Source organism: Engraulis encrasicolus, chromosome 14, assembly GCF_034702125.1.
Source record: "Engraulis encrasicolus isolate BLACKSEA-1 chromosome 14, IST_EnEncr_1.0, whole genome shotgun sequence".
NCBI lineage: Eukaryota > Metazoa > Chordata > Actinopteri > Clupeiformes > Engraulidae > Engraulis > Engraulis encrasicolus.
In genome coordinates this window covers 33,672,018-33,696,677 of record NC_085870.1, presented here as the reverse complement: position 1 = coordinate 33,696,677, position 24,660 = coordinate 33,672,018, and the positions used below count along the sequence as shown (strand labels likewise).

Genomic DNA, 24,660 nt, shown 5'->3' with positions numbered 1-24,660 from the left:
TTTAACCTTACTCATTAAATCCACTCACAGTTTAGCAAGCCAGAATCATTCACACATATTAATGCCTCTCTGACAGCTCAAAGCTTGCGTGACAGCTCTTGACATGCGCTTTGTAATGAATCTGCTGATCATAAATTTAAGACGCTTTTCCACATGAGTGGGATCGCGACACAGAAATTCCACAGCCGGACGGAAAACTTCCCAGTATCAATTAAGCAAAATTCGTGAAAGGACTGTCTTGTTGGGGACACTCGGACAAGTAGGCTACAAGAGATAAAGATTCAGTAACTATAATTATTTTGAGTTGCCTAACTGTTGCACACCTCTTTCTAACTAACACGTGAGGATATTAGGACACAGAAGACGTCGCCAAATCAGCTGGGAAGCGGAACCGGTTGGTAATTTCTCTTTTTTCCATATAGCCCACTGCAAAGTGTGTTCCGTCTTGTTCTTAATGAATCTCCCCCAAACAAAAAAAAAAAATGCGGGGTGTGGTCATTGTGCTGAGAGAGAGTTGTGTTTCAGGGAAAAGACACACACTAGTATTTGATAACTAGTGGCCCGCGCGGCCCACCAGTGCGAAACTGAAAATTGTCTGCAGCCCTAGAGGTTGTGAGCGCGGCCCAACTTTGGTCCGCGGCCCTATGGTTAGAATCCCTGCCCTAGAGCATCAGTAAATCAAATCTGGGACAAATCCATCCATCCATCCGGTAGGGAGTTATGGACCAAACGAAAATACGGCCATCTTGAATTCAGCCATATTGAAATTGTTGGCCTCCAACATCTAGGCCTACTCAGTTGATGGACCCTATGGTTAAGAATCCCTGCCCTAGAGCATCAGCACACCGAATCTGAGACAAATCCATCCAACCGGTCAGAAGTTATGGGCCAAACAAAAATTCGCCCATCTTGAATTCAGCCATCTTGAAAGTGTTGGCCTCAAACATCTAATCAGTTGATGGAACTACCCTAGAGCATTAACACACCAAATCTTGGACAAATCCATCCACCTGGTCCGAAGTTAAAGACCAAACAAAAATTCGGCCATCTTGAATTCAGGCATCTTGAAAGTGTTGGCCTCCAAAATCTAGCAGTTCATGAACCTGCCCTAGAACATGAACACACCGAATCTGGGCCGAATCCATCCATCCGTTCAAAAGTCATCTCGTTAACACGAAAGACCTTACGCGGTGGTGGACGTGGATGCGGTGGCGCACGCAAAACCACTACATCCCTGACGCTCCACATGTCGGGGATATAATGAGAACTGTCTCAACAGTGTCATTTAAAAAATATATTTTTAAACCGTTTTGTTTTCATCTGCCTTTGGTTAAAGGTGCACTGTGTAGGATGGTGGCCAGACTAGGTACTGCAAGCTGCTCATTGAAACTGTGCAGTCTATTGACAACTTAGTTTTGACGCTAAAAAGATCCTCCTTTTTCATGTGTGAATAGTGCAATTTTCTCAGTCATAATGAATACTTACAGTTTGATATTGGTGCTAAGTGTTCTTGAAAAAGGTAACATTTGTGAATGGGAAGCCTGGATTCTGGAAATAAACAACTAAAAATATTACACATTGCACCTTTAAGGGTAGTTACAGTATCTACTCTCTATATATTTTCCTCTCTCTTTCACTCACATTGAGTGCCAGTTATGTAGGATAATAGGCTATACAAATCTTGCTATTGCTATTATTTATTGTAAAAATAACAACAATAATAACATGACATTAGTATTATTAATTGAGAGTGCATGTACTCTCTATGGTATTATTATATCAGGCTATTTTATTATTATTGTTATCATTATCCAGTCTGACAGGCCAGACCATTCATTTCCGAAGTAATTAGTGGTTTTGTAAAACCAGGCTCATTATTACCAAGAATCTGTATTTGTGTGGCGCAACTCCTGCAGCTCAAGATGCAAGATGATTGAGAAGATGATGAAGTAGAACATGAACATGGGATGGTGCTGATGATGCTGATGATAAACACAGGATGGCAAATGTTGCTGCCCAATGCTTTGCAGAAAAGAATGGCATTTGTGCAAAACGGCATCGTCAGTGCTACTGCCCCGTTGATAAGGATAGACCAAGGCCACGTTCTATGTGAACAAATGGGGAGAAAGAGGGTTTGGCATACATAAGGGTATACTGACATTTATGTGTAAGCTTGAACCAGAGACCATCAATTAGCTATCACCATGAGTGTAGATGCAGCTGACATGTGATTTGAGTCACAATGAATAGGCGTATTATAACATAGGCCTTACACGCCTTTTTAAGTAGCCCAAACTTTTACAATTACGCATGGATATCACCATGGAACTCGTTTTCTGGTTAGTTCGGTTATGCTATAAACACAGACAAGCCACCTTCATCTGATTAAAGTTAAGAAATTCCATTCAATTTCAATCCGGGCAGTGCATTGTATCCTATGTAATAACTAGGCCTACATGGAAATCAACAAAGCGAATAAAAAGCGCAAACAACAAACATATTCCAGCCGAGTAGGCGCAGCCGTTTGTTCCAGCGACTTCAAATTAAACCATTGCTTATTCTATTAGGCTGCTATTAGCAAGCGCTGTGACAAAGGTCCTCCGATTTAAAGTTACCCTATTCCAATCCAAACATATGCAAAATCTAGTCATCTATTAATTTAAAGCGAAAACGCGTCCATAATCCATTCAGCGCGTCATATCCAATGTCACAGCTGCCAGATGGCATTCTTATCACCCCTGTAAAACTACTGAAGCCATAAATCGCGACGTTCATGCTGTAGGCTTCGAACTGTGCGTAAGAGATGTGTGCACAGTACTGTACAGCCTGTTCCCGGCACAGGCACCGCACAGCACAGCAGCCGGCACTTCACGGGTTACGGGTCAGGGTGTCTACTAGGACACTGTGTTCTCATCAGCGCAAGCTACAGTACAGCCGGAACATTGTGTTACTCCGTGGATACTTTCCAAGACCTGCCCTTATACTTTTTTTCTAACTAAATCGCCCTCCCCCTCCTTCTCTCCGCCTTCTACCTCGTTCTCGTTTAGTTTTCCCTTCTCTCCATGTGCCTGTGTGGTGGTGGTAACGTGTACTTTGAGTGTGTGCGTGCGTGCGCGTGTGTGCGTTGTGTGTAGCCTACGCGCCTGCATGTGTGTGGATGGGGGCTGCGGTCTGTCAGACTGCGAGTGGAACACAGAGTACCTTAGCTGGAAGAGGGCGGTCTCGAACACAGCGTTACCGCCAGCGTCGTGACACTGGGCTAGTACAGGTTGCCTTGCCGGCGCGATTCCCTGAAGTTACATTTCGGATATAGCCTAGCCACATGAGAGGGAGAAGCGAGAGAGCCAGCTTGTAAGTCTATGTTTCTTAACAATATGTTTACAAAATGTCTATTTGTCGTAGATGTTGTTCTGCCCTTTCTTACCAGATGGTTATAGTAAAGTGAAAGATATGCTTGCTTGGAAAGCGTAATACAGTCGCCGGTGCATGTGAACAGAATATGACATTAGGAGTGTTAACACGTTTCAGTGTGCCTTTTGCCTTCCGATATTGAGATAATACTACTGTACCCAGTGAAGAGATTTACAGTTCTTAAATTTAGGTTAGACTCCCTGTCTGTCCGATCTATTTTTCGGGCAATAGTGGTTTGTAAGCTGTTTGCCTGTGAGATATAAAGATAGGATATTTAAACATATTGCACAAATTCAAAGAAAATAGCAAATAGCTCAAAACAAGCTTACTTATAGGTTTCTCTTCATTCAGACCCCCCCCCCAAACCACGCACACACACACACACAAACACACACACTTGTAGACGCACACGTAACCAAGCACATGCGCGCGGGCGCGCGCTCGCGCTCGAACGCACTACAGACGCACTCGCACTGGGGTCATTTAAGAACACTGGCAGCTTCTTCCGAAAACTGCTTGTCTTCACGTGCATAGGCTCTTCACGTGCATACGCTCTGTGAGTTTTTCCAAATTTATGAAAGTGTGGCTATTTATTTATTTATTTATTTATTTATTTATATTTAGACATGCTGGGCTACAGTCTTCTTGGTATGGTTGTTCATATTGTGTTTATTCTAGACATTATGATTTTGCATGTCTCTGCTGTTTGCATTTGCTCTTGTGTGTCCTATTTCATTCTGTGCTCTGCAACTCAGGACCGTCATATAGCCTACAAAATACCCACAAACTGTATAGGCTGCCGCTTGATCTGAACTTTATTCCTAATATAGGAATGAATTCATTTTTGTTAAGTACGTAATATGTGTGCGCAAGGTTGAGTGTCTGTAGAGCCCGATGTGAGTGTCTTTGTGTCCCTTTCAGCATAGCTGATATATATTAGAAAGGAATTGAGAAAATGCATTCATTGATCGAACAGTCAATGTAAAGATTGTCTGATGCTGGTACAGGTCAATTGAAATCAGAAGAACACAGTGATCCCTTATTACACATAACTATGTGGCATATGGTAGAGCAACTTTATAAATTGTCTTTGAAATCAACACAGGGGATAATTACAGAGTAATTCAAAGCATTCCAGTCATCAAGACTCATAGACATACTGCGCAACAATCATAAAAAAAATGTTCTCTGCTGCTGCATCACCACAGACCAGAAAAAACGCCAATACCAATTAGATTTGTCGAGATGAGACTTTCTAAGTGCTTTCCTTGACAGAAAGTCGTTACGAAGTTGCTAAGGCTGAACGCCCCATTGTGAAGCAATCTGTATATCCCCAGATAAACACACTGAAGCATGGAGTTATTATTAAGGTCCCTGAGTCATCGCCCGTCTGTACGGGCTGGCCCTGGGTGGCCAGGACTGACTGTTCCCTAGCCTCTGTTCTTTGTTCCATCATCTTTTCCCCCGGATCTGAGTGGAACTGATATTTACGCAAAAAAAGTACCCCCACCCCCTACTCCCTTACCCTTACCCCCACGCAGACACACACAGTCTGCCGGTGACATTTGTAGAGCACTTGTACTCGGTGTTCCCATTCACAAGTCTTGTGTTTCAGCTGCCAATGATTAGAAAGCTCGTCGTCAGAACATGTCTGCATATAGTACACATACCGTTCATAGGTATGTTTGTGATTTCTGATGGATCAAAATAATACTTTTGCTAATTTGGAGAATACATTGCTTCTGGTTGGTTGGCAAATTGGTCTGATGTACGATGTACTTTTATTGTCTCAAAGGAGCATCTTGTGATTTCTGATTCATCATAGTAGTGCTTAATTGGTAAGAATAACCCAATGCGTATGGTTCATCGACAAAACACTCTGATGTCAGATGTATTATCTTTTTCCTCAAAGGAGCATCTTGTGTACGAGAGCAATTGTGTTTTTGCCCTTTATGCAGTCTAGGGCGTGTTACACAGCAGCAACGAGCTGATGCCCCGCCACTGGCAGCTAATGCTTGGTTGGTAGAGTTAGTTTGGTGAGCACCATCAGATTGTGCCAGCAACTCTGAATAGAGAGAACATACTGTTCCTCTGCGTACACACACACATACACACAGTCACACACATACACAGACAGACAGACACAGACACACACAGACACACACACACACACACACACACACACACACACACACACACACACACACACACACACACACACACACACACACACACACACACTCAAGCTTCAGCAGTGTGGTAGCAAACACATGCACGCTCTGTCTCTCTCTCTCTCTCTAACAAACACACAGTAAACAGTCTCACATGACAATTCTTGTTTTCAACCATAAGGTGAGGATGCCCAAAGGAATTACTCAGACAGACCAAATTTTATGCATCTGCGTCAAAACACATGCATTCATGCGCAGACACACACACACACACACACACACACACACACACACACACACACACACACACACACACACACACACACACACACACACACACACACACACACACACACACACACACACACACACACACACACAGAGAACATTTTGATCTGTATTTAACTTTGTATCCATGATAGGTCTATGCATACAGTACATTTAACAGGTTGATTTGATTGTAATTGAATGATGTTGAGAGATGTGACTAGATATAATGGTGTGCCATTTTTAGTGGGATTAATCTTACAAGTAGAATTTAAGTAAATGGAGGTTATTAATAAGGTTTTTAAAAACCCTTTAAAAGGTTCATAATTAAGTACCTAGGGTGTATATATTTCCACTCATTCTTCGCCCATAAAGCTTTCTCACAACTTGCATTTAATATGAATTAAAGTATGGACGTGTTTAATACGATTATGTAACGCACAGTCTAAACATTTCTGTAAGCACTTTCAAGGGGACATAACTGCCAACCAAGGACATTGAGTCACACAGACACCAGCTATTCCATTGACGGCCGACGTCTTTATTTTACAAGTGTACATTTTTTTACCCCTTATGTCTTCTTCTGTAATCCTTCAAAAGTCCCTGCGAATATTAACTTGCTCAGTATTGTAATGCTCCCGTCTTTCCAACTGAACACACTCTGTCACCAGTCGCAGCCTGTTGTCCCTGTCGTATCAGGAGAGTGTATCAGCAATATCAGACTGACCACTGGGAAAATTTGAATGTCAAATTTCAAGTTGTGTCTCCTCAACAGCTCTCAAAGAATGAACCAGGTCAAACATGACATGACTGGCCAGTTAAAACATTACCCTAAATACAGATTAACAGTAGCCTACCCTAAATATGTGTTAAAAGATTAGGATTCTGCTTTCAGGTGCTTGATTATACTAAGCATAAAAAATAACAAAGCAGTAAAGAAAATCATTCCCCATTGATGGAAATGAAAGGCTTTATGAAATGAAATGAGCCATTTGACGTATTGGGGGGGGGCAGCCAAAAAGAGACAGGAGGGGCAATGTACACACTTAACCAGTCCAAGACACTGCACATGCTGATTTGATTTTAGACAGGTACATTTTGTTAAGCTCTCAAACAGGGATCGATGAAGGAACGATGGGGCCCTGTGCAAAATATGATCTATGGATTCTTAATTGGGGAGCGTGGTGTAGGTGAAAGATGCATACTGAACTTTCCCCTGGTGGAAGAGCTGAGTCTTCATCTGACGTCTTCAAACATTGAACATTTCAACTTATTCAAAGCAGGTGTAAGTTGCCCTGGGTGGCATAGACATATACAGTACATGATGTAATAGACGTGTTACTTCTGCTTCCAACTGGTAGTCGTATATATATATCTGATTTGCGTCAATACAGACCTTTTCAGACGTCATGGTGAATATGGCTAATTGGAGGGTTCAGTTCCTCCTGGCCGGGCCCCTTGGGACCTGTACCCCGCTGGGCCTGTGCTCCGGATCCATTACGCCGACGCTGCATAAAGTTTACACACAGTGGGGCATAGGAATTGCGACAGCTTCAGTAGAGTCTCTGACGCACAAGTGTGACACATTTGGGGAAGTCGGCGTGTGTTGGGGATGGCCAGTGATGCGCACAGAGAGTAAGAGCGGACAGTGTGTACAGAAACAGGAACAGGGAGGGATGCGGAGAGCCACAGACTACCGCTGATGCTTTCAGTTGTGCCGTACAACTACTGTACGTTAAAGTTGCCCAAATAGCAGATCCCAATAATTGACATCCTCGTCACTTTGATATTTTAGAAATGAGTCAAACTGACTGAAACAAATAGTAGGCTGCTTTAATAATGAGGCTTACCAGACCATGATCTATTGTGTGTTGTAATGGGTACTGTCAGTGTGTACTGTACGTTGGGTTTTTTGTATTTTTTTCTGAAAGCTTTTTTATTTTCGGAAATGAACAGGCTATAGTTGGGTGTCCCAAAAATGTATGCTCTTCAAATCATTGTAAAGTAAATGTTTAGTGGTGTTATAGAATTTATAGACACAAGTTTTGTTGTGTCGTCACTGTCTGTTCTCAATCTGACATCTTAAGTCTACGCTATGACAGCTGCAACAGTCACAGAATAGATTCCAAGCATTGAAAGGGAAAGCACTAAAATTTCAAGTGAATTGATTTACGTTTTCAGCAGGTCTAGGACAAAAATGGATGTCAGTTTGAGAACAGGTGGTGACAAAACCAATGATTTCTGTAAATGTGGTAATATGCCTGAAACTGAATTTAATTGCGCTAAGCACCTATGCACAATGATGTAAAATTTGTTTGTTTACATTTTTCAGGACGCTCTGTCTAATAGCTAATATTCTTGACATATCGTGTTTGTTGTGTCGGTTTTTATTAGGTTTTTAGGAGACACAAAAACAAAACAAAACAAAAGAAAAACCAAACAAATAAACAAAACCGTCATCCTCATAACATGAAGTCCAGATCAGGTAGTAATGGAAAAAAAGGGGGATGGGGAGGGGGATCACCAAGTGGGACAGTAGAGGGTTTTTACATTTTCGAGGGTAGTGGTGAGCTGTACCGACCGATGCTTGGCATACTGCATGATGTCTGATGTGTCTGTTTTTCAATTTGCAGGGGTAGTGGGTCCATAGAGATGAACGCGCAGAAGAGCGAGTTCACCGATGGGAAGTCCATAACATCACTCTTTGCCAAAGAGGGCACTGACATCACTCCCAATAAAGACAAAGGTGTTTGCAAGGTAAGCTCCAACACTCACAGTCAGACAGATAGAGGAAAATCAAGTCTTTTGTATACCACACACACTGACTTCTTCCATGTGATTCATACACAGCTCAGGTCTTGGTTGAGGTTGGTAGGCTAAGATTTCATCATAAGTCTTATTAAATTACTTTATTCGGTAACACTTTATTTTATTGATCAATGTTAGTGCATCTACATGTATCAATATGTAATGATATTGTACTTAAAATAATTGTAATTGAGTAGCTTTTATGAGTACTGTCATTTTGATGCAAATGCTTTATTCAATTACACTAGTCCCTGGCCTGAATACTGAGTAAAAATATTAGACTGATAGACAAAATGGCATTCTGCTGGAAATGAAAGATTATGCAGGATTGAACACCACATTTCCACTATTTTACTTGTCCCACCTATCTTGGATCAATGTATGGAATGATGGCTGGTGCCAAGCAACAGATAGAGGTTATAGAGGACAATATTCAAGGAAAAGGAACATTGAATTCTCGAGAGGAAAGCTAATTAAAAGTAACCAAGTGCTTTTACTCAAATTACAGTTTAAGTGACGCACTTTTAACTTTTCCTTGAGTAGATTTTTAGATTGGTACTTTTACTTTTATTTGAGTAGGATTTAGAAAAAGTAAATATTCTTTTACTTGAGTATAATTTTTATGTACTATTTCCACCTCTGCCCCAAGGTACAGTACAAGTACATAATGTTACCCGCTGCTACATAGCTGTTACACTGTACCTAACCAATGTAACAGGTCCAGTAAATCAAAGTGTAATCTATTCATCTTTTTTTAAAGTATTTTTTGGGGGCTTTTCGTCTTTATTCTTGACAGGACAGTGAAGGACAGATAGGAAATGAGTGGGGAGAGAGAGACGGAGAGGGAATGGCAATTGACCCAGGTCGGAATCGAACCCGGGTCACCGGCGTCGTAACCCAGTGCCCTACCATTAGGACATGGCAGGGGTGTAACCTATAATTCTTAAACAATGTTTGTCTCGGCTGTAGATTTGGCAGCCCATTATAAATGGTGAGGCGCTCCTCCTCATGTATATTTCAGTCAGCAGAATTTGGGAACGCTGTGCTCAGCTGAGCAGAGTTTCAAATGTGCAGGGGAGAACTTTACTCACCAATGTTCATTGCATGCCAAAAGAAAAGATGGAGTTAGGCCAACTTGACACGTCAGCTAATAGGTGTCATTAAGTGTCAAGCTTGTTTATGCGAAAGTGCTTTGAACGACTGTTGTGATTGTTCCTACGTGGTTGATTATAGGCAGTGAAATTGCAGTTCTGGTTTTATGTGATGTTTTGATTTCTTGTCCTACGCACCGATGTACTGTACTCTATGTTAATGGTCTGTGATGCTAGGGTTCAGTAACTGTGAAATGGTGATTGTGTTGGATGTTTGTCTAGGCTCCTGATCTGTGACCTAATTTGTTCTTTTTCTATGAACCTGCCTGTTGTGTTGTGTTGTGTAAAAAAGCTTTTACTAGTAGTAATTGTTTGTGGCCAGGAATGATCTATTGCTCATTACTTTAGTACGTAGAAAGAAAGACATCTAAAATGTCAGGTTGGGATATTGGTTTTTGATTTTGAGATGGCATGTTAGGTGGGAAAAATCTGTAGGAAGACCTAAATTGTTCTGTTCTGCACAAAATATTGAAAAAATAGCATGAACTGTGCCTGTGCATTGTTGCCATTACGCTCTCCCATATTTCCTGTGATGCTGATTGAAAGAACATTGCTGTCGCAACAGCAAGGCTATTGGCTGCCACTGGATTTGTAAAGTGTTGCTGTGACATCACAGTTGTAATTTGATCAGAACATTGTGTAGTGCTGCAATGCTGATTATGTAGTTCTTAGGCACACACAGTCCTCGATGTCATCATTACTGGCTGTACAGCCAACCTGTCTTTTTTTTAAGGTGGTGCCCAGTTTTTTGTTGTTGTGAAAGACTGTTTACATTTGCCAGTTCAGTGATATTGTGAAGGCATGTGATTACATAGTGGGTAAACCCTTTTAATCCATGGCACTTGTCACACGTTACCCATTTCTATTCATCTGGATTTAATGGTTGTATTGATATACTCATGGTTGTCGGATCAAGATGTGCACAACACGGATCACACCTGATCCTTCACGGGTAGCAGGTAGTACTCTCCCTGCGGCACTTGGCCTTCTATGGCAGTCCGACAAGTTCCTCTGCTATTAAACTTGTAGCACAGGATTAGTTTGCTTGTATCAGAGCATTTGCTTGTATCAGAGCATGTTGATTTTGTGTATCAGAGCATGTTGTATTAGTGTCTTCAACTATCAAGAAGAAAAGGCTGAGACACAACCAGTATAATTCAAGTGCAATGACAAGGAAGAAGTCCAATTGAACATGGCAGATAAAGTGTGTGTCGAGAGGGAAAACTCTGTAGTGTTTTACGCCGCGTGGCATGTGTTAGGCAAGTACGTAGTGTGCCATAACTAACAAAGACATGGTTGAATTTTGTTTGAAAGAAGGGTTAATATTTGATGGCACGATCACAGAGATAGCCACGCTGACTGTGCACATTGGCATCTTGCTATGATCACAGCAAATCAAACCAGCTACTGTCCATGAGCTTTTGTTGTCGTTCTGCACGATTTAGTGTGAAATCAAGCTGGCATGTTATGTTGAACAACACGCTCGGACTGTAAATACAAAACCCGTGTGTGCACTCAAGTCTATTAGATCAATCTCACATTAGTTAATCGTGCTGTTGCCTGTCTCTGAAGGAGACATGTCAGTTACAGACCAGCCGAGCGGAATAATAGCAGAAAATGTAACCTTAATTTCAACCTAAAGCCCTTTCAGAGCCTAGAGGCTTTTTGGATCTGAACCCAGTGAAGCGTACGCAGATCGGCACACACTGTACCAAAAGAGTGCTGAACTGATTGTTTAGTCTGTTGTCATTGTTCTCTTTTTATTAACAAATCAGTCACATGCCAGCAGGGAGAGATGCGAGACTCACACAAAGGTCTGCCGACAACCAGTGTGAAAAACACGGGGCAAACACTGGCGTTCATTTTTTTTTTTTTTTTTTTTTAACCAAAACAAGCGTGGCGAGGAATGCCTGTCCTACACCTACCCGCTGTGAACTGTTGACTGTTACACGGTGTCCTCATGCAGACCTGCTGACATACTTCCTAAGTGAGGGCATAGTGTTTCAAGGAACAAAAAATAAAACAAAACAAATAAGGGTGTGAATTTGATGAATTGCCAACTTTGTCCTGAACACACAGTGACCTGTGTTACGTTAGTGGGAAAGTGGTTGCGGGCTGTACTTGTAAATGTGACATACACAGCTGTGCATGAATACAAATAGTAATGAAATTCTAAGTCGTAGAGCTATGCAATGGTATGGGCATAGCCTACTAAACCAATAACTACTCGATCATGGGGTTATCTGTCAGTGAAGGGAACATAAACAGAGATATCTGATGGGCATGCAGCAGGAACAAGGCTTGTCCAGCAATGACAAGCAATTGCTTGACCCAGCATTGACTGACTGTGACTTTGACTGTGCAGCATTTATGTGTGACTTTGACTGGTGATGTTGTGCTTTAAATACTTTAGTTACTTCAAATTACTGCAAATATAATACAAACAAAATACTTTTTTAAACAAGTTTTTCCCCAAAATCCACCATATTTTTCTATGCTTTTAACTCATATTTCAAAAGCACGAACTTGTCTCACCCCACATATTCCCAATGTATTAACACTTTTTGTGTATAGGCAGAGAAATATGTACAATGATTTACTAAAAGTGTTAAGGCTGAGCATTAGTATTAGATTTGGCTAACATGAGGTGTGTGTGTGTGTGTGTGTGTGTGTGTGTGTGTGTGTGTGTGTGTGTGTGTGTGTGTGTGTGTGTGTGTGTGTGTGTGTGTGTGTGTGTGTGTGTGTGTGTGTGTGTGTGAGAGAGAGAGAGAGAGAGAGAGACAGAGACAGAGAGAGAGAGAGAGAGAGAGAGAGAGAGAGAGAGAGAGAGAGAGAGAGAGAGAGAGAGAGAGAGAGAGAGAGTGCGTGTGTGTGTACGTGTGTTTGAGAGCGACACACAACATATGCCAGTTTCTCTGTGGAAGACCACTAAATGTGACTTCGATGAGAGTCATGTGGTTGACATGTGTATTTGTGGTCTTCTGGCTTCCCACAGGTGGTGAGGAGGCATGGGGAGGAGGGGGATCGGCCCATGATTGGTGACAGGGTGTTTGTTCACTACACGGGGAAGCTGCTCAGCGGCAAGAAGTTTGACTCCAGCATTGATCGCAAGGAGATGTTCAGCTTCAACCTGGGAAAAGGTGAGGCAGCTGCTTGATTGTAGTAGCCTCTTACTGCAGATGGGGTCGCCGGCAGGCCTATTCACTATTTGCTGAAAATACTCAACTACATCATAGTAACATTGCTATGACAATGCAGAGAGTAATAGATTAAGTAATAGATTAAGACATAGCCATTACAATTTTGGTGACAGTAAGGTTATAACATAGGCTCTGCGCTAAGGAGTTAAGACATGGCCCTGTTACAAGTTTATTGTTATCAGAATGGCGATGACCAATTTGTGACCTAGTAGGCCTACCTAAGACTTTGTGCTGTAGTGCCGTAAGGGTGTAGTGGTTTCGTAATTGAGATGAGATGGGGAAAATGAATGACCTGACTCTTGTCCTCTGGTATACTTTTGTATGGGAAGTGAACGCCCCGCGTGTAGTTGCTGAACGCAGCCAAATTATGTAAATCAGGTTAGAAAAATGACTGCTGTGCAATGGATCTTTTCAGCCTATGCTGTAAGCAGGTGATTTTACTGATTTGCATGTATGGACTTTGTGAAAGCATTGTCGCTAACCACATAATAGACTTAATACATTGCCAATGGGATATAGCATTGCAACCAAGTAAGTTGCTACCACAACGATGATGTCAAGAAATGTACGTCTACCTGGTTGATTAGTTGTGTTCATTCATGAGGGTTTTTTTAAGCATTTTACTTTCAAAGTGTAAACACATCAAACAACACTAACACACACACACATACAGAAAAACAAACAAACAAACAAAAACATAAAGTAACTGCCACTGCCAGTCGATTGTAAGATAAAATAAGCATTGTGATGTGTGACAGTGTGACATTTATATTGCATCACAATTAACTGACACCCTCCACTTCTCTGAAACTGTTAAGATAGTTCTCGTGATGTTCCAATGTGATGCGTGAGGTCAGGCAGAGGTCTCAGTCAGTTAGTGACTGTTACTTTGTCTCTGCTATCGTGCTCAGTGGAGGGCCCCCAAATCTCACAAAACTTAGCACCATTGTCTGACAGTGTGTATCGTAATTCTTCAAGATATAAACAAGACACCATATAATTCAGCCATTGTTTAAAACATGGTGGACAGCTACACCATTCCCTAAGGATCTTCATGAGTTTTCTTCTTTCCCAAACCACACAAGTCTGCGTTGAGATTTATATTGCATTACATTTCACTGACACTCTCCACTCCTCTGAAACTGTCAAGAGAGTTCTTGTGATTTAAACAACTAATTTCACCAGCCAATTCATTCATTCATTTTAACCTGTTATAAATTTGCTTTTACCACAATGACAATGACCAAGTTGTAATGTATCGTTAAGGGCCTGATGTATTGTCGTAGTGATGTAGCACTATGGTCGTTTTTTTTTCAATGACTGTTACTGCGTGCCACTGGCGTTATCAGGCTCATAAGCCATGGCTGATTGTTGTGTTTGTGCCCTTGCTTCAGGTCAGGTTATCAAGGCCTGGGACATAGGCGTGATGTCCATGAGGAAAGGGGAGATCTGCACTCTGCTTTGTAAGCCTGAGTATGCCTACGGCTCCACTGGAAACCCCCCAAAGATACCTCCCAACAGCTCACTGATCTTCGAGGTGAGATCCGACTCGACTTAGTTCACAACTAAACACACAGTCTATAACACAATATAACCTAAATAGCAGAACATGTCAATACACTGCATTTCTTAGTTTTTGTGTGGTCTCTGTGAATAATAGAGATCTATGTAAAAATGTAGGCAACATGCTTCTGTACATGTACCTTTTCATGTTGTTTACGATTATATACAGGCCCGGATTAATGCACAGGCTAGATATGGCTGCAGCCTAGGGGCCCCCACCTGCCAGGGGGCCCCAAATTGGCCAAAAGTGAAAAGGTGCAGAATTGTGACAACATGCAATATTGGGAAATGTATCTGTTGTGTTCAGTATAGTTGGTAGAGCTCTGTATAGCGCGTAATTATGGCACTGTCTATGTAGATTTGGCGCAAAATTTGCCTTCTGATTGGGCCCCACAGCAACCTGTTGCCTAGGGACCCCAGGCCATCTTAATCCGGCCTTGATTATATAATATGTGTTACTTAACATACAAAGCAATAGAAATAACGTTATTCACTGTCCTATGACTAGTCAAAGAGACGACAGACTTTCACATGAATAACAGGGCAATGTCTCCCAACAATGAGAGGTATGTCAGAAATGTGACAGTCAGAGCATTTGATCATTTCTACAATCCTTTTTGTCATTAAGGTGGAGCTGATGGATTTCTGTGGAGAGGAGTTGACAGACGATGGTGGCATTGTGAGGCGAATAAAGGTCAAAGGCGAAGGATACACCAATCCCAATGATGGCGCAACGGTCCACGGTGAGTCATTTAAGTCATTCATCAACAACCCACACTGGCACACACAAAAGCAGCCTGCACTGTAATGTACTGTACTGGCCCTTACATAAGCAGATACCGACTCTAGATCCCAGGAATGGTTCTCAAACATAGCCCTCCAGTAGTTCCCATGCATGTTGAGACCTTCTTGGCTTCTTTGCTTTTCATTCGCTCATGGTATTTAAGAAACATTCCAGTCGCTTATGTCATGAGACTGGCAGAGATTATGTAGTGGTGTACTGTATAAAGTAACCTTGTAGGTATACCGGAGCAATGAAGTTGATGTAATATACTATAAAACATCATGTACTTTTTGATAGAAGTGTGAAATGATCTTCAAAAGAGTTGTTAACAACTTTAAAGGCACTTCAAGCTAATGTTCGACCAATTCCACCCCACAGTCCACTTACAGGGCACCTGTGGAGGCCGGGTGTTCGAGTCCCGTGATGTCCGCTTCACTGTGGGGGAGTCGGAGGATGTTGGCGTGCCTCTGGGCGTGGATAGGGCCATGGAGAAGATGCAGAGGGGAGAGTGCTGCCAGCTCTATCTCAAGCCCAAGTAAACATGGCTCTCTTATTGGTTACATTATATTTCAGTCACCCTGTTACGTTCATTAGGGTTATACTTTAACAAAATATCTCATAATGTGTAGTATAATGTATAATGTTCTTGACTGTAAGTTACTGTAAGTTCTTGTTACCGTAAGGTTAGGGGTTAGGTATGCACAGTGTCAGTGCATAGTATGACATAATATCTGTCAATAACTTTTGACGGATTTGCAAATGGATGGACTTGCACCAAACCTTGAGTGCTAGCACACCATAATAGCCGCATCAACTGAACAATTTTTGACGGCTAAAGCTTTCAAAATGGTCGATTTTCAACAGTTTTCAACGGTTTTCCACCTTGTGTGCTCTAGCACTCTAGCACTCTATTACAGGTAGCCTACATGAACTTGTCAAATTGTGAAGGCCTGAAATGGTCCAGACTGTAGTAGCTTCATGTTCCAGTTTGAGGTTTGGAGGGTTTCAGAGATATACCTTCGGCTGTTGGGGTATCTGCATACACCTTGTTCTAGTGGTGCCCTCTACAGGTTTAGGATAAGAGATGCAGTATTTTTGTGTCTAGCACATTGCATTTTGCTGTGTTGCAGCCCACACTGTTCCTACCATATTGGCGGAATAAGACAGGGTTTGCATTCTAAGAATAGAGCTTTGAAAAGGGGTTGTTATCTTATATTCAGGACCGTCTTATATTCAGGCTAAAACGGTATATGAAAATGTCTGAAAATGGAAATTTGTGGATTGTTTCAACAGATACGCTTTTGGAGCAGAGGGGAAATATAAATATGACATTGGACCAAATGCTGATGTGATATATGAAGTGACACTCAAAGACTTTGTAAAGGTAATAATTCTCACTTCTGCAATGATCTCAAGACAATCTTTTGTCTGTGTTGAAACTGTGTTTTTTGATGATGTCCCAATATATGATACCTAATGGCGGTCACACTTCTACACGTTTAGGCCAAAGAATCATGGGAAATGGACTTGAATGAGAAACTTGAACAATCACCATTGGTCAAACAGAAAGGGACTCAGTATTTCAAGGTAACATCAAAATGAAGCTTCCTCTTTAACAATGTAGAGAACAAAAGCAAGATCAGACCATATTTAATGACCAATTTAAGTGAAATTGTTTTACAAACATATTCCTCTGACTGTAAATTGCATGTGCAGATGGGCCGCTACCACCAGGCGATGATCCAGTACCAGCGCATCGTCTCCTGGCTGGAGATGGAGTGTGGGGTCACCGAGGGTCAGCAACAGGCCATCCGGAACCTGCTGCTCGTGGCACACCTCAACCTGTCACTCTGTCACCTCCGCTTACGAGAGTACTCACACGTGTTGGAAAACTGCAACAAGGTACGAGGACACTTTGTGAGGAATTACGACCACCTCTGACATGACGCCACGTCATTCGATGCCAATATGACTTTTTTGAATATTTTTGAAAATGGATATTATACTGATACTGCTATTATGCTGGTTTTATACTGTTATACTTCAACAACAGCTTAATATATCTCTAGTATTGGGGGTATTGGTAGCAGAAGGCACAATGCTGTAGCCTACTTATGTTCCAGTCATGACATCATCAGTTACATCATTTTAATTAGTTGAGCTCTTATCTCCAGACATATGGAATTCTTGACTGAAGTCGTCTGTATGTGTTATACGTATATGCCCCTGTATTGTAGCTTTAGAGACATCTGAGGAATGTTTCTGTGTAATGGTATCTGTAAATAGGCCTAGGTTTTTGCAAACCCACCGATACAACACTGTAGTGAGCATGTTATGAGGAGGAAAACATCCACAAGGGGCGCTAAAGAGTGAAGTAAATGCATGGCATAGAGTGTAATATTTTCTGGCTGTTGTGTGGTCTCATGTTGTCCATCCTTCCACCAGTGGAATGTTTTACTATTATTTGATAAAGCTTTCCTACCATAGTACTATCAGAGTCTTACAAAGTACTACCATAGCACTACTAGAGTTAAACGTAACACATTAAAACTTGGTCATTGCCATTCTAATGGCAACAAAGTTGCCATAACGCATAACAGTGGAGGATTAGGGTTAGGGTTTATATTTCAACTGCACATGTTTCTTGGGGGTTAGCCATTTCTATCCAAAGAAAACACATGCCTCTAAGAACCCAGAATGACAGGGCAGGTGTTCTGTACTCGCTTGTCTTGGTACAATGGTACAGTGCAGTTCCACCCTTTGTGGGATAAAGGGAATCTGAGAAGTATGGGAAGGAGGGAAACTCAAACAACACTTTCTAACATCTGCTATAAATAGACGGGCCGAATTCGGAGACTTGACTATACTCATCATACAGCTTGCTGGCTGGTGGTAGAACTGACCACTTCCACCATCTCCCGTGTATCAGATCTAACAGGGCTGATGTACACGTCGGCCACGTCTAGACTGGAAAGCTGCTTATGCCAAGTTGGGGATTATGTGTTAGGTTTCACGTAATCTGAGGACGTGTATAATGAAAGACTCGCTTCTCCCACGTCGTAGGTGATTGACATGGACGGAGACAACGAGAAGGCCCTCTATCGGCGAGGCGAGGCCCATCGGCATCGGAACGAGTTCAGCCTCGCCCTGAGGGACTTCCGGCACGTTCTCCAGGTGAACCCCTCCAACCGCGCCGCCCACTCCCAGATCACCCTCTGCCAGCGGAAGATGCGGGAACACCACGAGCAGGACAAGAGGATCTATGCCAACATGTTCCAGAGGTTTGCAGAACACGATGCTAAGGTAATTGAGATAAAGAGTTTGGCACGTGGTACACTGTGCTGCTTGGCTAGCTTCTTCTAATCTCCGTGAGATTGTCTGTGGCTCTGGATTTATCTGATCCTGCTGAGCTTATGCGTACATCAATGGTACAGGGAAGACACTATGGTACATTGCAGTCAGTGTCCCACACTAGCAGTGTTCAATTCAACACTTACTGGGTAGTAGGAACATGAGGAGTAGAGTGCTAAATTTGACTCATTAACTGTTGAATTGAAACGACAAAATGAACGTGTGCACAAGTGCACCATTGTTTGTATGGTGGTTGGATATGCATGTACACCCATAGTGTGTAGAGGATATTACTGTTATTTACAGTATTGATCAACAAATAAATGCTTATCTAGTTTGTTTTAAGCTGGAACGCACATGATGCACTTTCCTGATCTTTTTGACCTAATCAAACAGAATGTGATTTGCTGCCTTTTTGCATTTTTTCCAAGGGTTGGCATTGAACTGCCAAAATCTGTGTATTCTATGGTATTCTATGGTATAACACATGGCCCATTATCGCTGCTAAAAAAATAAAAGGAACATTACCTTAAATGAAATGCATACTACCAATTAATGAAATAATCTATAGTTTACACTCTGTCTGATTGACCTGGAGTTGTAGGCCTATTCATTTGGGGTAGTGTTCCCTTTGAGCGGTATATGTATATGGGTTACCAGAATGGCGATGAGTTGTAATGTATTACTAAGGGTCTGTGCAATGTTGTAGTAATGTTTTAGTTATGCTAGTTAAGTATTTTCAATGACCATTACAGCGTTCCACTGGCAGATTGATAACAGTAATAATCATTTATTCATTCATTGTTGTTGCTGAAAACAGTTTAATTCAAAGTGAAGTGCTTCCCCTCTTGTAATCTTTTTTTTCAACCTCTGTGTGTGTGTCTGCAGGTGGCCAAGCTGAAGAGGAGGCGAGACAGCAGCACGTCGAGTGACTTCAGCAGTAAACGCAAACACCGCAGAAGCCAGGACTGCTCCTGATCCAGAAGGACTGGGCCAGGAGGACTGGGGCCACTACCAAAGCCACGTTGCCTCCTACAGGACTGTTGGACGCGGGCAGGCTGGGGACAAGCACCTGCTCCCTATACCACCACCACCACCCCGGACCCCTCGCACTGAAGACGTCAGGTCGGGCACAGGCAGTGAGGCCAGAATCATAGAGACAAACGTAAAAGATAAACACATCAGATCCCCCTGGGCTGGGAGGGGAAGCTCCGAAAGGCATTCTGTCAAGGACACCCGTGGCGAAAACAAAAGACAATACAAGACCAGATGGAACTGGGGAAAGCTTGAAAAACTGTGCACGCTTCCTGCGTGTCTACTTGCAATTTGGCCTTGTCTACCCTCTTGCGCTTGACTGATCTGTCCAGCTTTCTTTTTCTAATGCATAGTTCAACTTTGCATTACAAGGACGATCTCCAAGTCATTTGTTATATGCAACTGTGTTGGCGCTCCAGATTTAGTTTGCTTTAGATACAGACTTTCTTTTATTTGATAGCTGTTCATTTGAGCACAAAAGGGATGAGACTTCTTGTCAGCTGGATGGTTGGACCCGGGTGTTACACACACAGTGCTTTGACATCAATTACAAGTATGGCTATAAGACTATGTAAAATGTAAAATAAGAGGTCATTCTGTTAACTATGTTTCGTGTTGAAAAGAATCTGTCAATTATGCAGAGTTGTGCACTCTTCCCCAAGGGAAAACAAAAAGTAAAAAAAAAAAAAAACGAAAGGTGACATAGTCACGTCTGAGTAATGTAAAGAAAGAAAATATGTCCTGCTCCAGAGTCAGTGAAGGATCATGAAAGTCCTCAAAAGCCTTTAGGTTCCATCACGTTATTGGAGGACCAGTCTGCTTCCATTCTTCATGGGAAAAGAAAAAAAAATCCCTCTCACTCCTCTCTCTGTTGTAATCATGAGAGAGAGAGTAAGAAGTTTTGGTACAACAGGAAGGTCTGAAGGCCATGCCCTTAAAGAAAACGTATGCCTGCAATCAATGTTTTACCAATCCCTGCAATTTTCATTTTGATGTTCCTTTTACTGCTGTTATAGACAAGTTGCCTGACAGTTGCCTGTGCAATGAAATTAGACATGAAGGCCACTAAATGACAAGGTAAACGTGGCGGTAGAAAAAACAAAGGAAAGAAGGGAGTCTAGACAAGGGCATATAAGCCGTGAAGGTTAACGGGCGGTGTATTTTGAGGCAGATATCTCTTCCAATGTGTCCTTAAAGCTCTTCGGCTATATCTGAATGAGAAAACATTTCTCGTGAACCCTTGTCAGACATTGCCTCCTTTTGATCTCTCTCACCTGAAAATGGTGGGTAGTTTACATCAAGTGCTATTTGTACTGATTCCATTCGATAACGTATTTTGATTAACTCAAACTGTTGTTATAGATACAGTTCAACATGTATTTTGCATTTGGTTGATTATAAAGTGTTTTTGGGTGTTTACAGCAGCATCAATGAGAGTTTCGGATCAGATATATGACTCACTGCCTTCTTCTTCTTCTTCTTCTTCTTCTTCTTCTTCTTCTTCTTCTTCTTCTTCTTCTTCTTCTTCTTTTTCTTTTTCTTCTTCTTCTTCCTCGTCTTCTTCTTCTACTTCTTCTTCCTTTTCTTCTTCTTCGTGTCCAAGGCTGCTATGGCACTCGTCTGCTCCGTCTATATTTGTACAACCTCAAGGACTTGCAGGAGACACCAAATTCTTCCCCCTTTTGACTTCTCTCCTCTGCTCACATCTGTGGTGTCTTGTTGTTCTCCTCTTTGACTCTGTTGCCTTGGCCATCAGTAACCGCATACATATTATTACATGTCGTGCTTCGAACCGCAACTTTCAAAAAAGTTGTGTCAGTCAAAGCTTCTGTCAGGAAATAAAACAGTAAGTCACACTAGTGTGCAGCTGTACCAAAAAAAAGGACAAAAAAAACAATTGTCATTGTTTATTTAAGTGTTGATGTTGACATTGCCCAGTTTGGACCAGTGGGTAGCAACAGTGAATTGTTTGATACTCGGCAACACACATAAGCCAATGGTCAAGAATCAAGTAATGAAAGACCATACTGAACCCTCACTTGCAAGTGAGACCATTCCTAACGTGCCCTGCACTCAATCATGTGTGTTCATTTTGAATGCGCTAAAGCTAATTTGCCAGCACAGGGTGATGTTTTCAAGATGTTAAACACCATTCTATTTCGTTACAGAGAATGTATTATATTATGTCAATTTGTTCTTGAAAATCCAAGCACCCCATTTGCTTTATCCAAAGTTACACATTACCAATAAAAAAGAGGGTAATCATATTGGTACAAACACAGCAAAGTAAGTAATATTCTTCTTTTGCACAATCTGATAATGGTCTGCTGTTTATTAAATCTTCTGTACTTTGAAAGGAACCAGACACACTTGGGGTTATTATAACCTCAAAGAAAATATATAAACTCAGACAGGCATGGGTGTACTAATGAATTGTGGACTTGCCGATGCAGATGTCATTAAAATTGAATTAACCTGTAATGTGATGACAAAAACGAAACCTGTAACGCTTTGTCTCTTTGCAGATAAGACATTAGTGAAAAAAAACATTACCTTGATGACCATGTCATTAACACTGTCTGAGAGAAAAGCAAAGACTTGAAAGCCTATTTTTTTATTATTGGAAGACTACGAGGTTAATGAGCAGTACTGTAAATAAATATTTCATTCAAAATCTGTTGTTTGTTTTTCTTAAGTGTGTGTCCGTGTGTGGCCGGGCCATGTGGCCTAAGTATTAGTATTTAAGTTTACTGACCATTTTACCGAATCCATCTTAGAAAAGAATCGTTGTAGGACCTTGCATGTTTTATGTGTTTATTTATTTGAGCATTTACATAGGCTTCCTGGCAAGGCTGGATTGGCCATATGGCACACAAGGCTTTGGTCTGTTGTAGTGTTGATGATTTTGGCCTGACCCTATTCTCCTGACACTACAGCAAGCATATCTGAGCCAGCCACATATATTTGAGTGACACCTATGCTCATATTATAGATGACTTAAAAAGGTGTCACATGCTGGATTGTCTCTCAATGCCTGGTGAACCGATCCCAGATGGAAATGCCCTAACCGTAATTAATGCAACGTCATAGGCATGCAAATGGAATTAGTGTGAGCCACGATTTGTAAGCTAATGCATTGAAGAGAAGAGCAGTTGAGGCATTGATGGGACGCATCAATGAGGCTGTGGGGCTGAGTGACAGTACCTAGTAAGCATATAACCAACACAGGTGGTTACAGTAGTCCTACTCTGCATAGTGCATATGGATAGGCTTACCTGTGATGGAGTTACTGTAAACCTGAGGAGGATTTGTGAAAGTGTAGTGACCCCTGGTGGAGTTATTATGTACTTCACCATTGATCATTGGCTCTCCCTGGAGGGGATGGACAGGTACAGTGACCAGTGACCCTGTCTGCATGTAGGAATGGCCTAAAATAGACTACCAGTCAGAAAACCTTAAAATCCGTTGAAACCATTTCACCTCTGTTATTGTAAACAAATGGTGTATAACAAAGCATTGATATAAAATTCTGTTATTGACTAAATTCTTATTTTCCACCATGGTTTGCACACTTGAAGGCTGTAGGCCATGTAGATGCTTGGACAATGGAAAGGTTCAATAAAGGGATTGTAAAAAGTCAAGTCCTACAGTACAGTTTTTAATTTTGTTCTACGGACTGTGTGGTGTGCTGTGCAATCATAATGAGGAAAGACATTTACATTTGCTTGTCCCATGGCCCGGGTCAGTCAAGATAATGATACCAACCACAAGGGTCACTCTTCACCATTGAACTGAGCTGGTCAAGTCATCATGCTAGTTAAAGTAAAACTGAGGATTTAAGAGTTTTGTTGCAAAATTGTGTATGCACCATTTTTGACGTTTACATTTTATTATTGGAAATGACTGTTCAGAAGTCCTATCATTTGTGTGAATTCTTGCCATTCACATATTTTGAGATCATCATTTTTAAATGTATGTAAAATACATTTTGCAATGCAATGCAATGCAATGGAATGCCCAATACAAATATGTCAATTGGACATACACCATTTTGCAATGAAACTGTCCCAGCTATTCTTTTTCATTCAACAGTGACAAGTGTCTTAAACCATGATTTCAACCAGGAAATGTACTGGTGGTCTAAACTCCTTTCACGGAGTGGGGTAAGACATTAGGTGAAAGTTTCACTTTCCCATTCTTTTATTTTGGCCACATGTAATGGCTATGTAAGGCATCACACATATCATCGTTACAACATTCTGGAACAAATGGTAGACATGTACATATCACCAGTCAACAAAGAGAACAACGCAAAAAAAAAAAATTATTGGGCCTTGTTCTTCAACTAGCCTTACAAAGACTATTCTTCTTTACAAAGTTTCCAAGCGGAAGACTATTTTTGCACTCAAGACACAAGCCCCAAGCACTCAGGGAACACCAAACCATTGAAAAGTGACTTGTTTGTGCAAAATAATTAAGATCATTTTGATGAATTTGACAGTTACAATATACGAGAAGAATTCAATGTTGATTTTGGGACCTTGAGTCCGAATGTCAGCAACATACAGAAAAAAACTCAGTAAACTGACAGACAGTAAAATGGAAGACATTCATACACAACATAGCAAATGTGATAGGCTATTTAAAACACATGGTCCCAACATGTGATATTTTTGTTATATAATGTACAGTACTAATTGTTTACAAAAACACATAGGCACAAATCCACTGCGTAATGACTTTTGAAGAGAACTAAAATATATGTCTAAAATACGTATTTGTAACTGGTGTTGTAATTTTACTTCAACACCCGATTCTATCAATAGCACTGTGAAACAATTGATGAATCATGGATATCCTTACAATTATATTCACATAAAAAGTAAGTGTTCACAAATTCACAAAACGTGATGGTGATC

At 41.4% G+C, this 24,660-nt stretch overlaps 1 protein-coding gene across 2 annotated transcripts; it reads left to right on the top strand.

Moving 5' to 3' along the window:
- On the top strand, positions 1-22,415 carry fkbp5 (FKBP prolyl isomerase 5). Of its 2 annotated transcripts, none has more exons than XM_063215503.1 (11): positions 1-3,351; positions 8,483-8,606; positions 12,804-12,948; positions 14,403-14,545; positions 15,200-15,314; positions 15,734-15,890; positions 16,649-16,739; positions 16,859-16,942; positions 17,072-17,257; positions 18,419-18,658; positions 19,595-22,415. In XM_063215503.1, the coding sequence occupies exons 1-11, from the start codon at positions 3,323-3,325 to the stop codon at positions 19,682-19,684; spliced, it is 1,404 nt and encodes a 467-aa protein (XP_063071573.1). In that variant the 5' UTR covers positions 1-3,322; the 3' UTR covers positions 19,685-22,415. The 2 variants fall into 2 exon arrangements, with proteins under 2 accessions (XP_063071573.1, XP_063071574.1); XM_063215504.1 differs by having other exon boundaries at positions 3-3,967.
- Positions 22,416-24,660: the final 2,245 nt, after the last annotated feature.

Coding starts and splice junctions, on each gene's coding strand:
- fkbp5 (XM_063215503.1), top strand. CDS start 3,323: ATGAGAGGGAGAAGCGAGAGAGCCAGCTT. Junction 16,740..16,858: donor CACTCAAAGACTTTGTAAAG/GTAATAATTCTC, acceptor CTACACGTTTAG/GCCAAAGAATCATGGGAAAT. Junction 17,258..18,418: donor TGTTGGAAAACTGCAACAAG/GTACGAGGACAC, acceptor CCCACGTCGTAG/GTGATTGACATGGACGGAGA.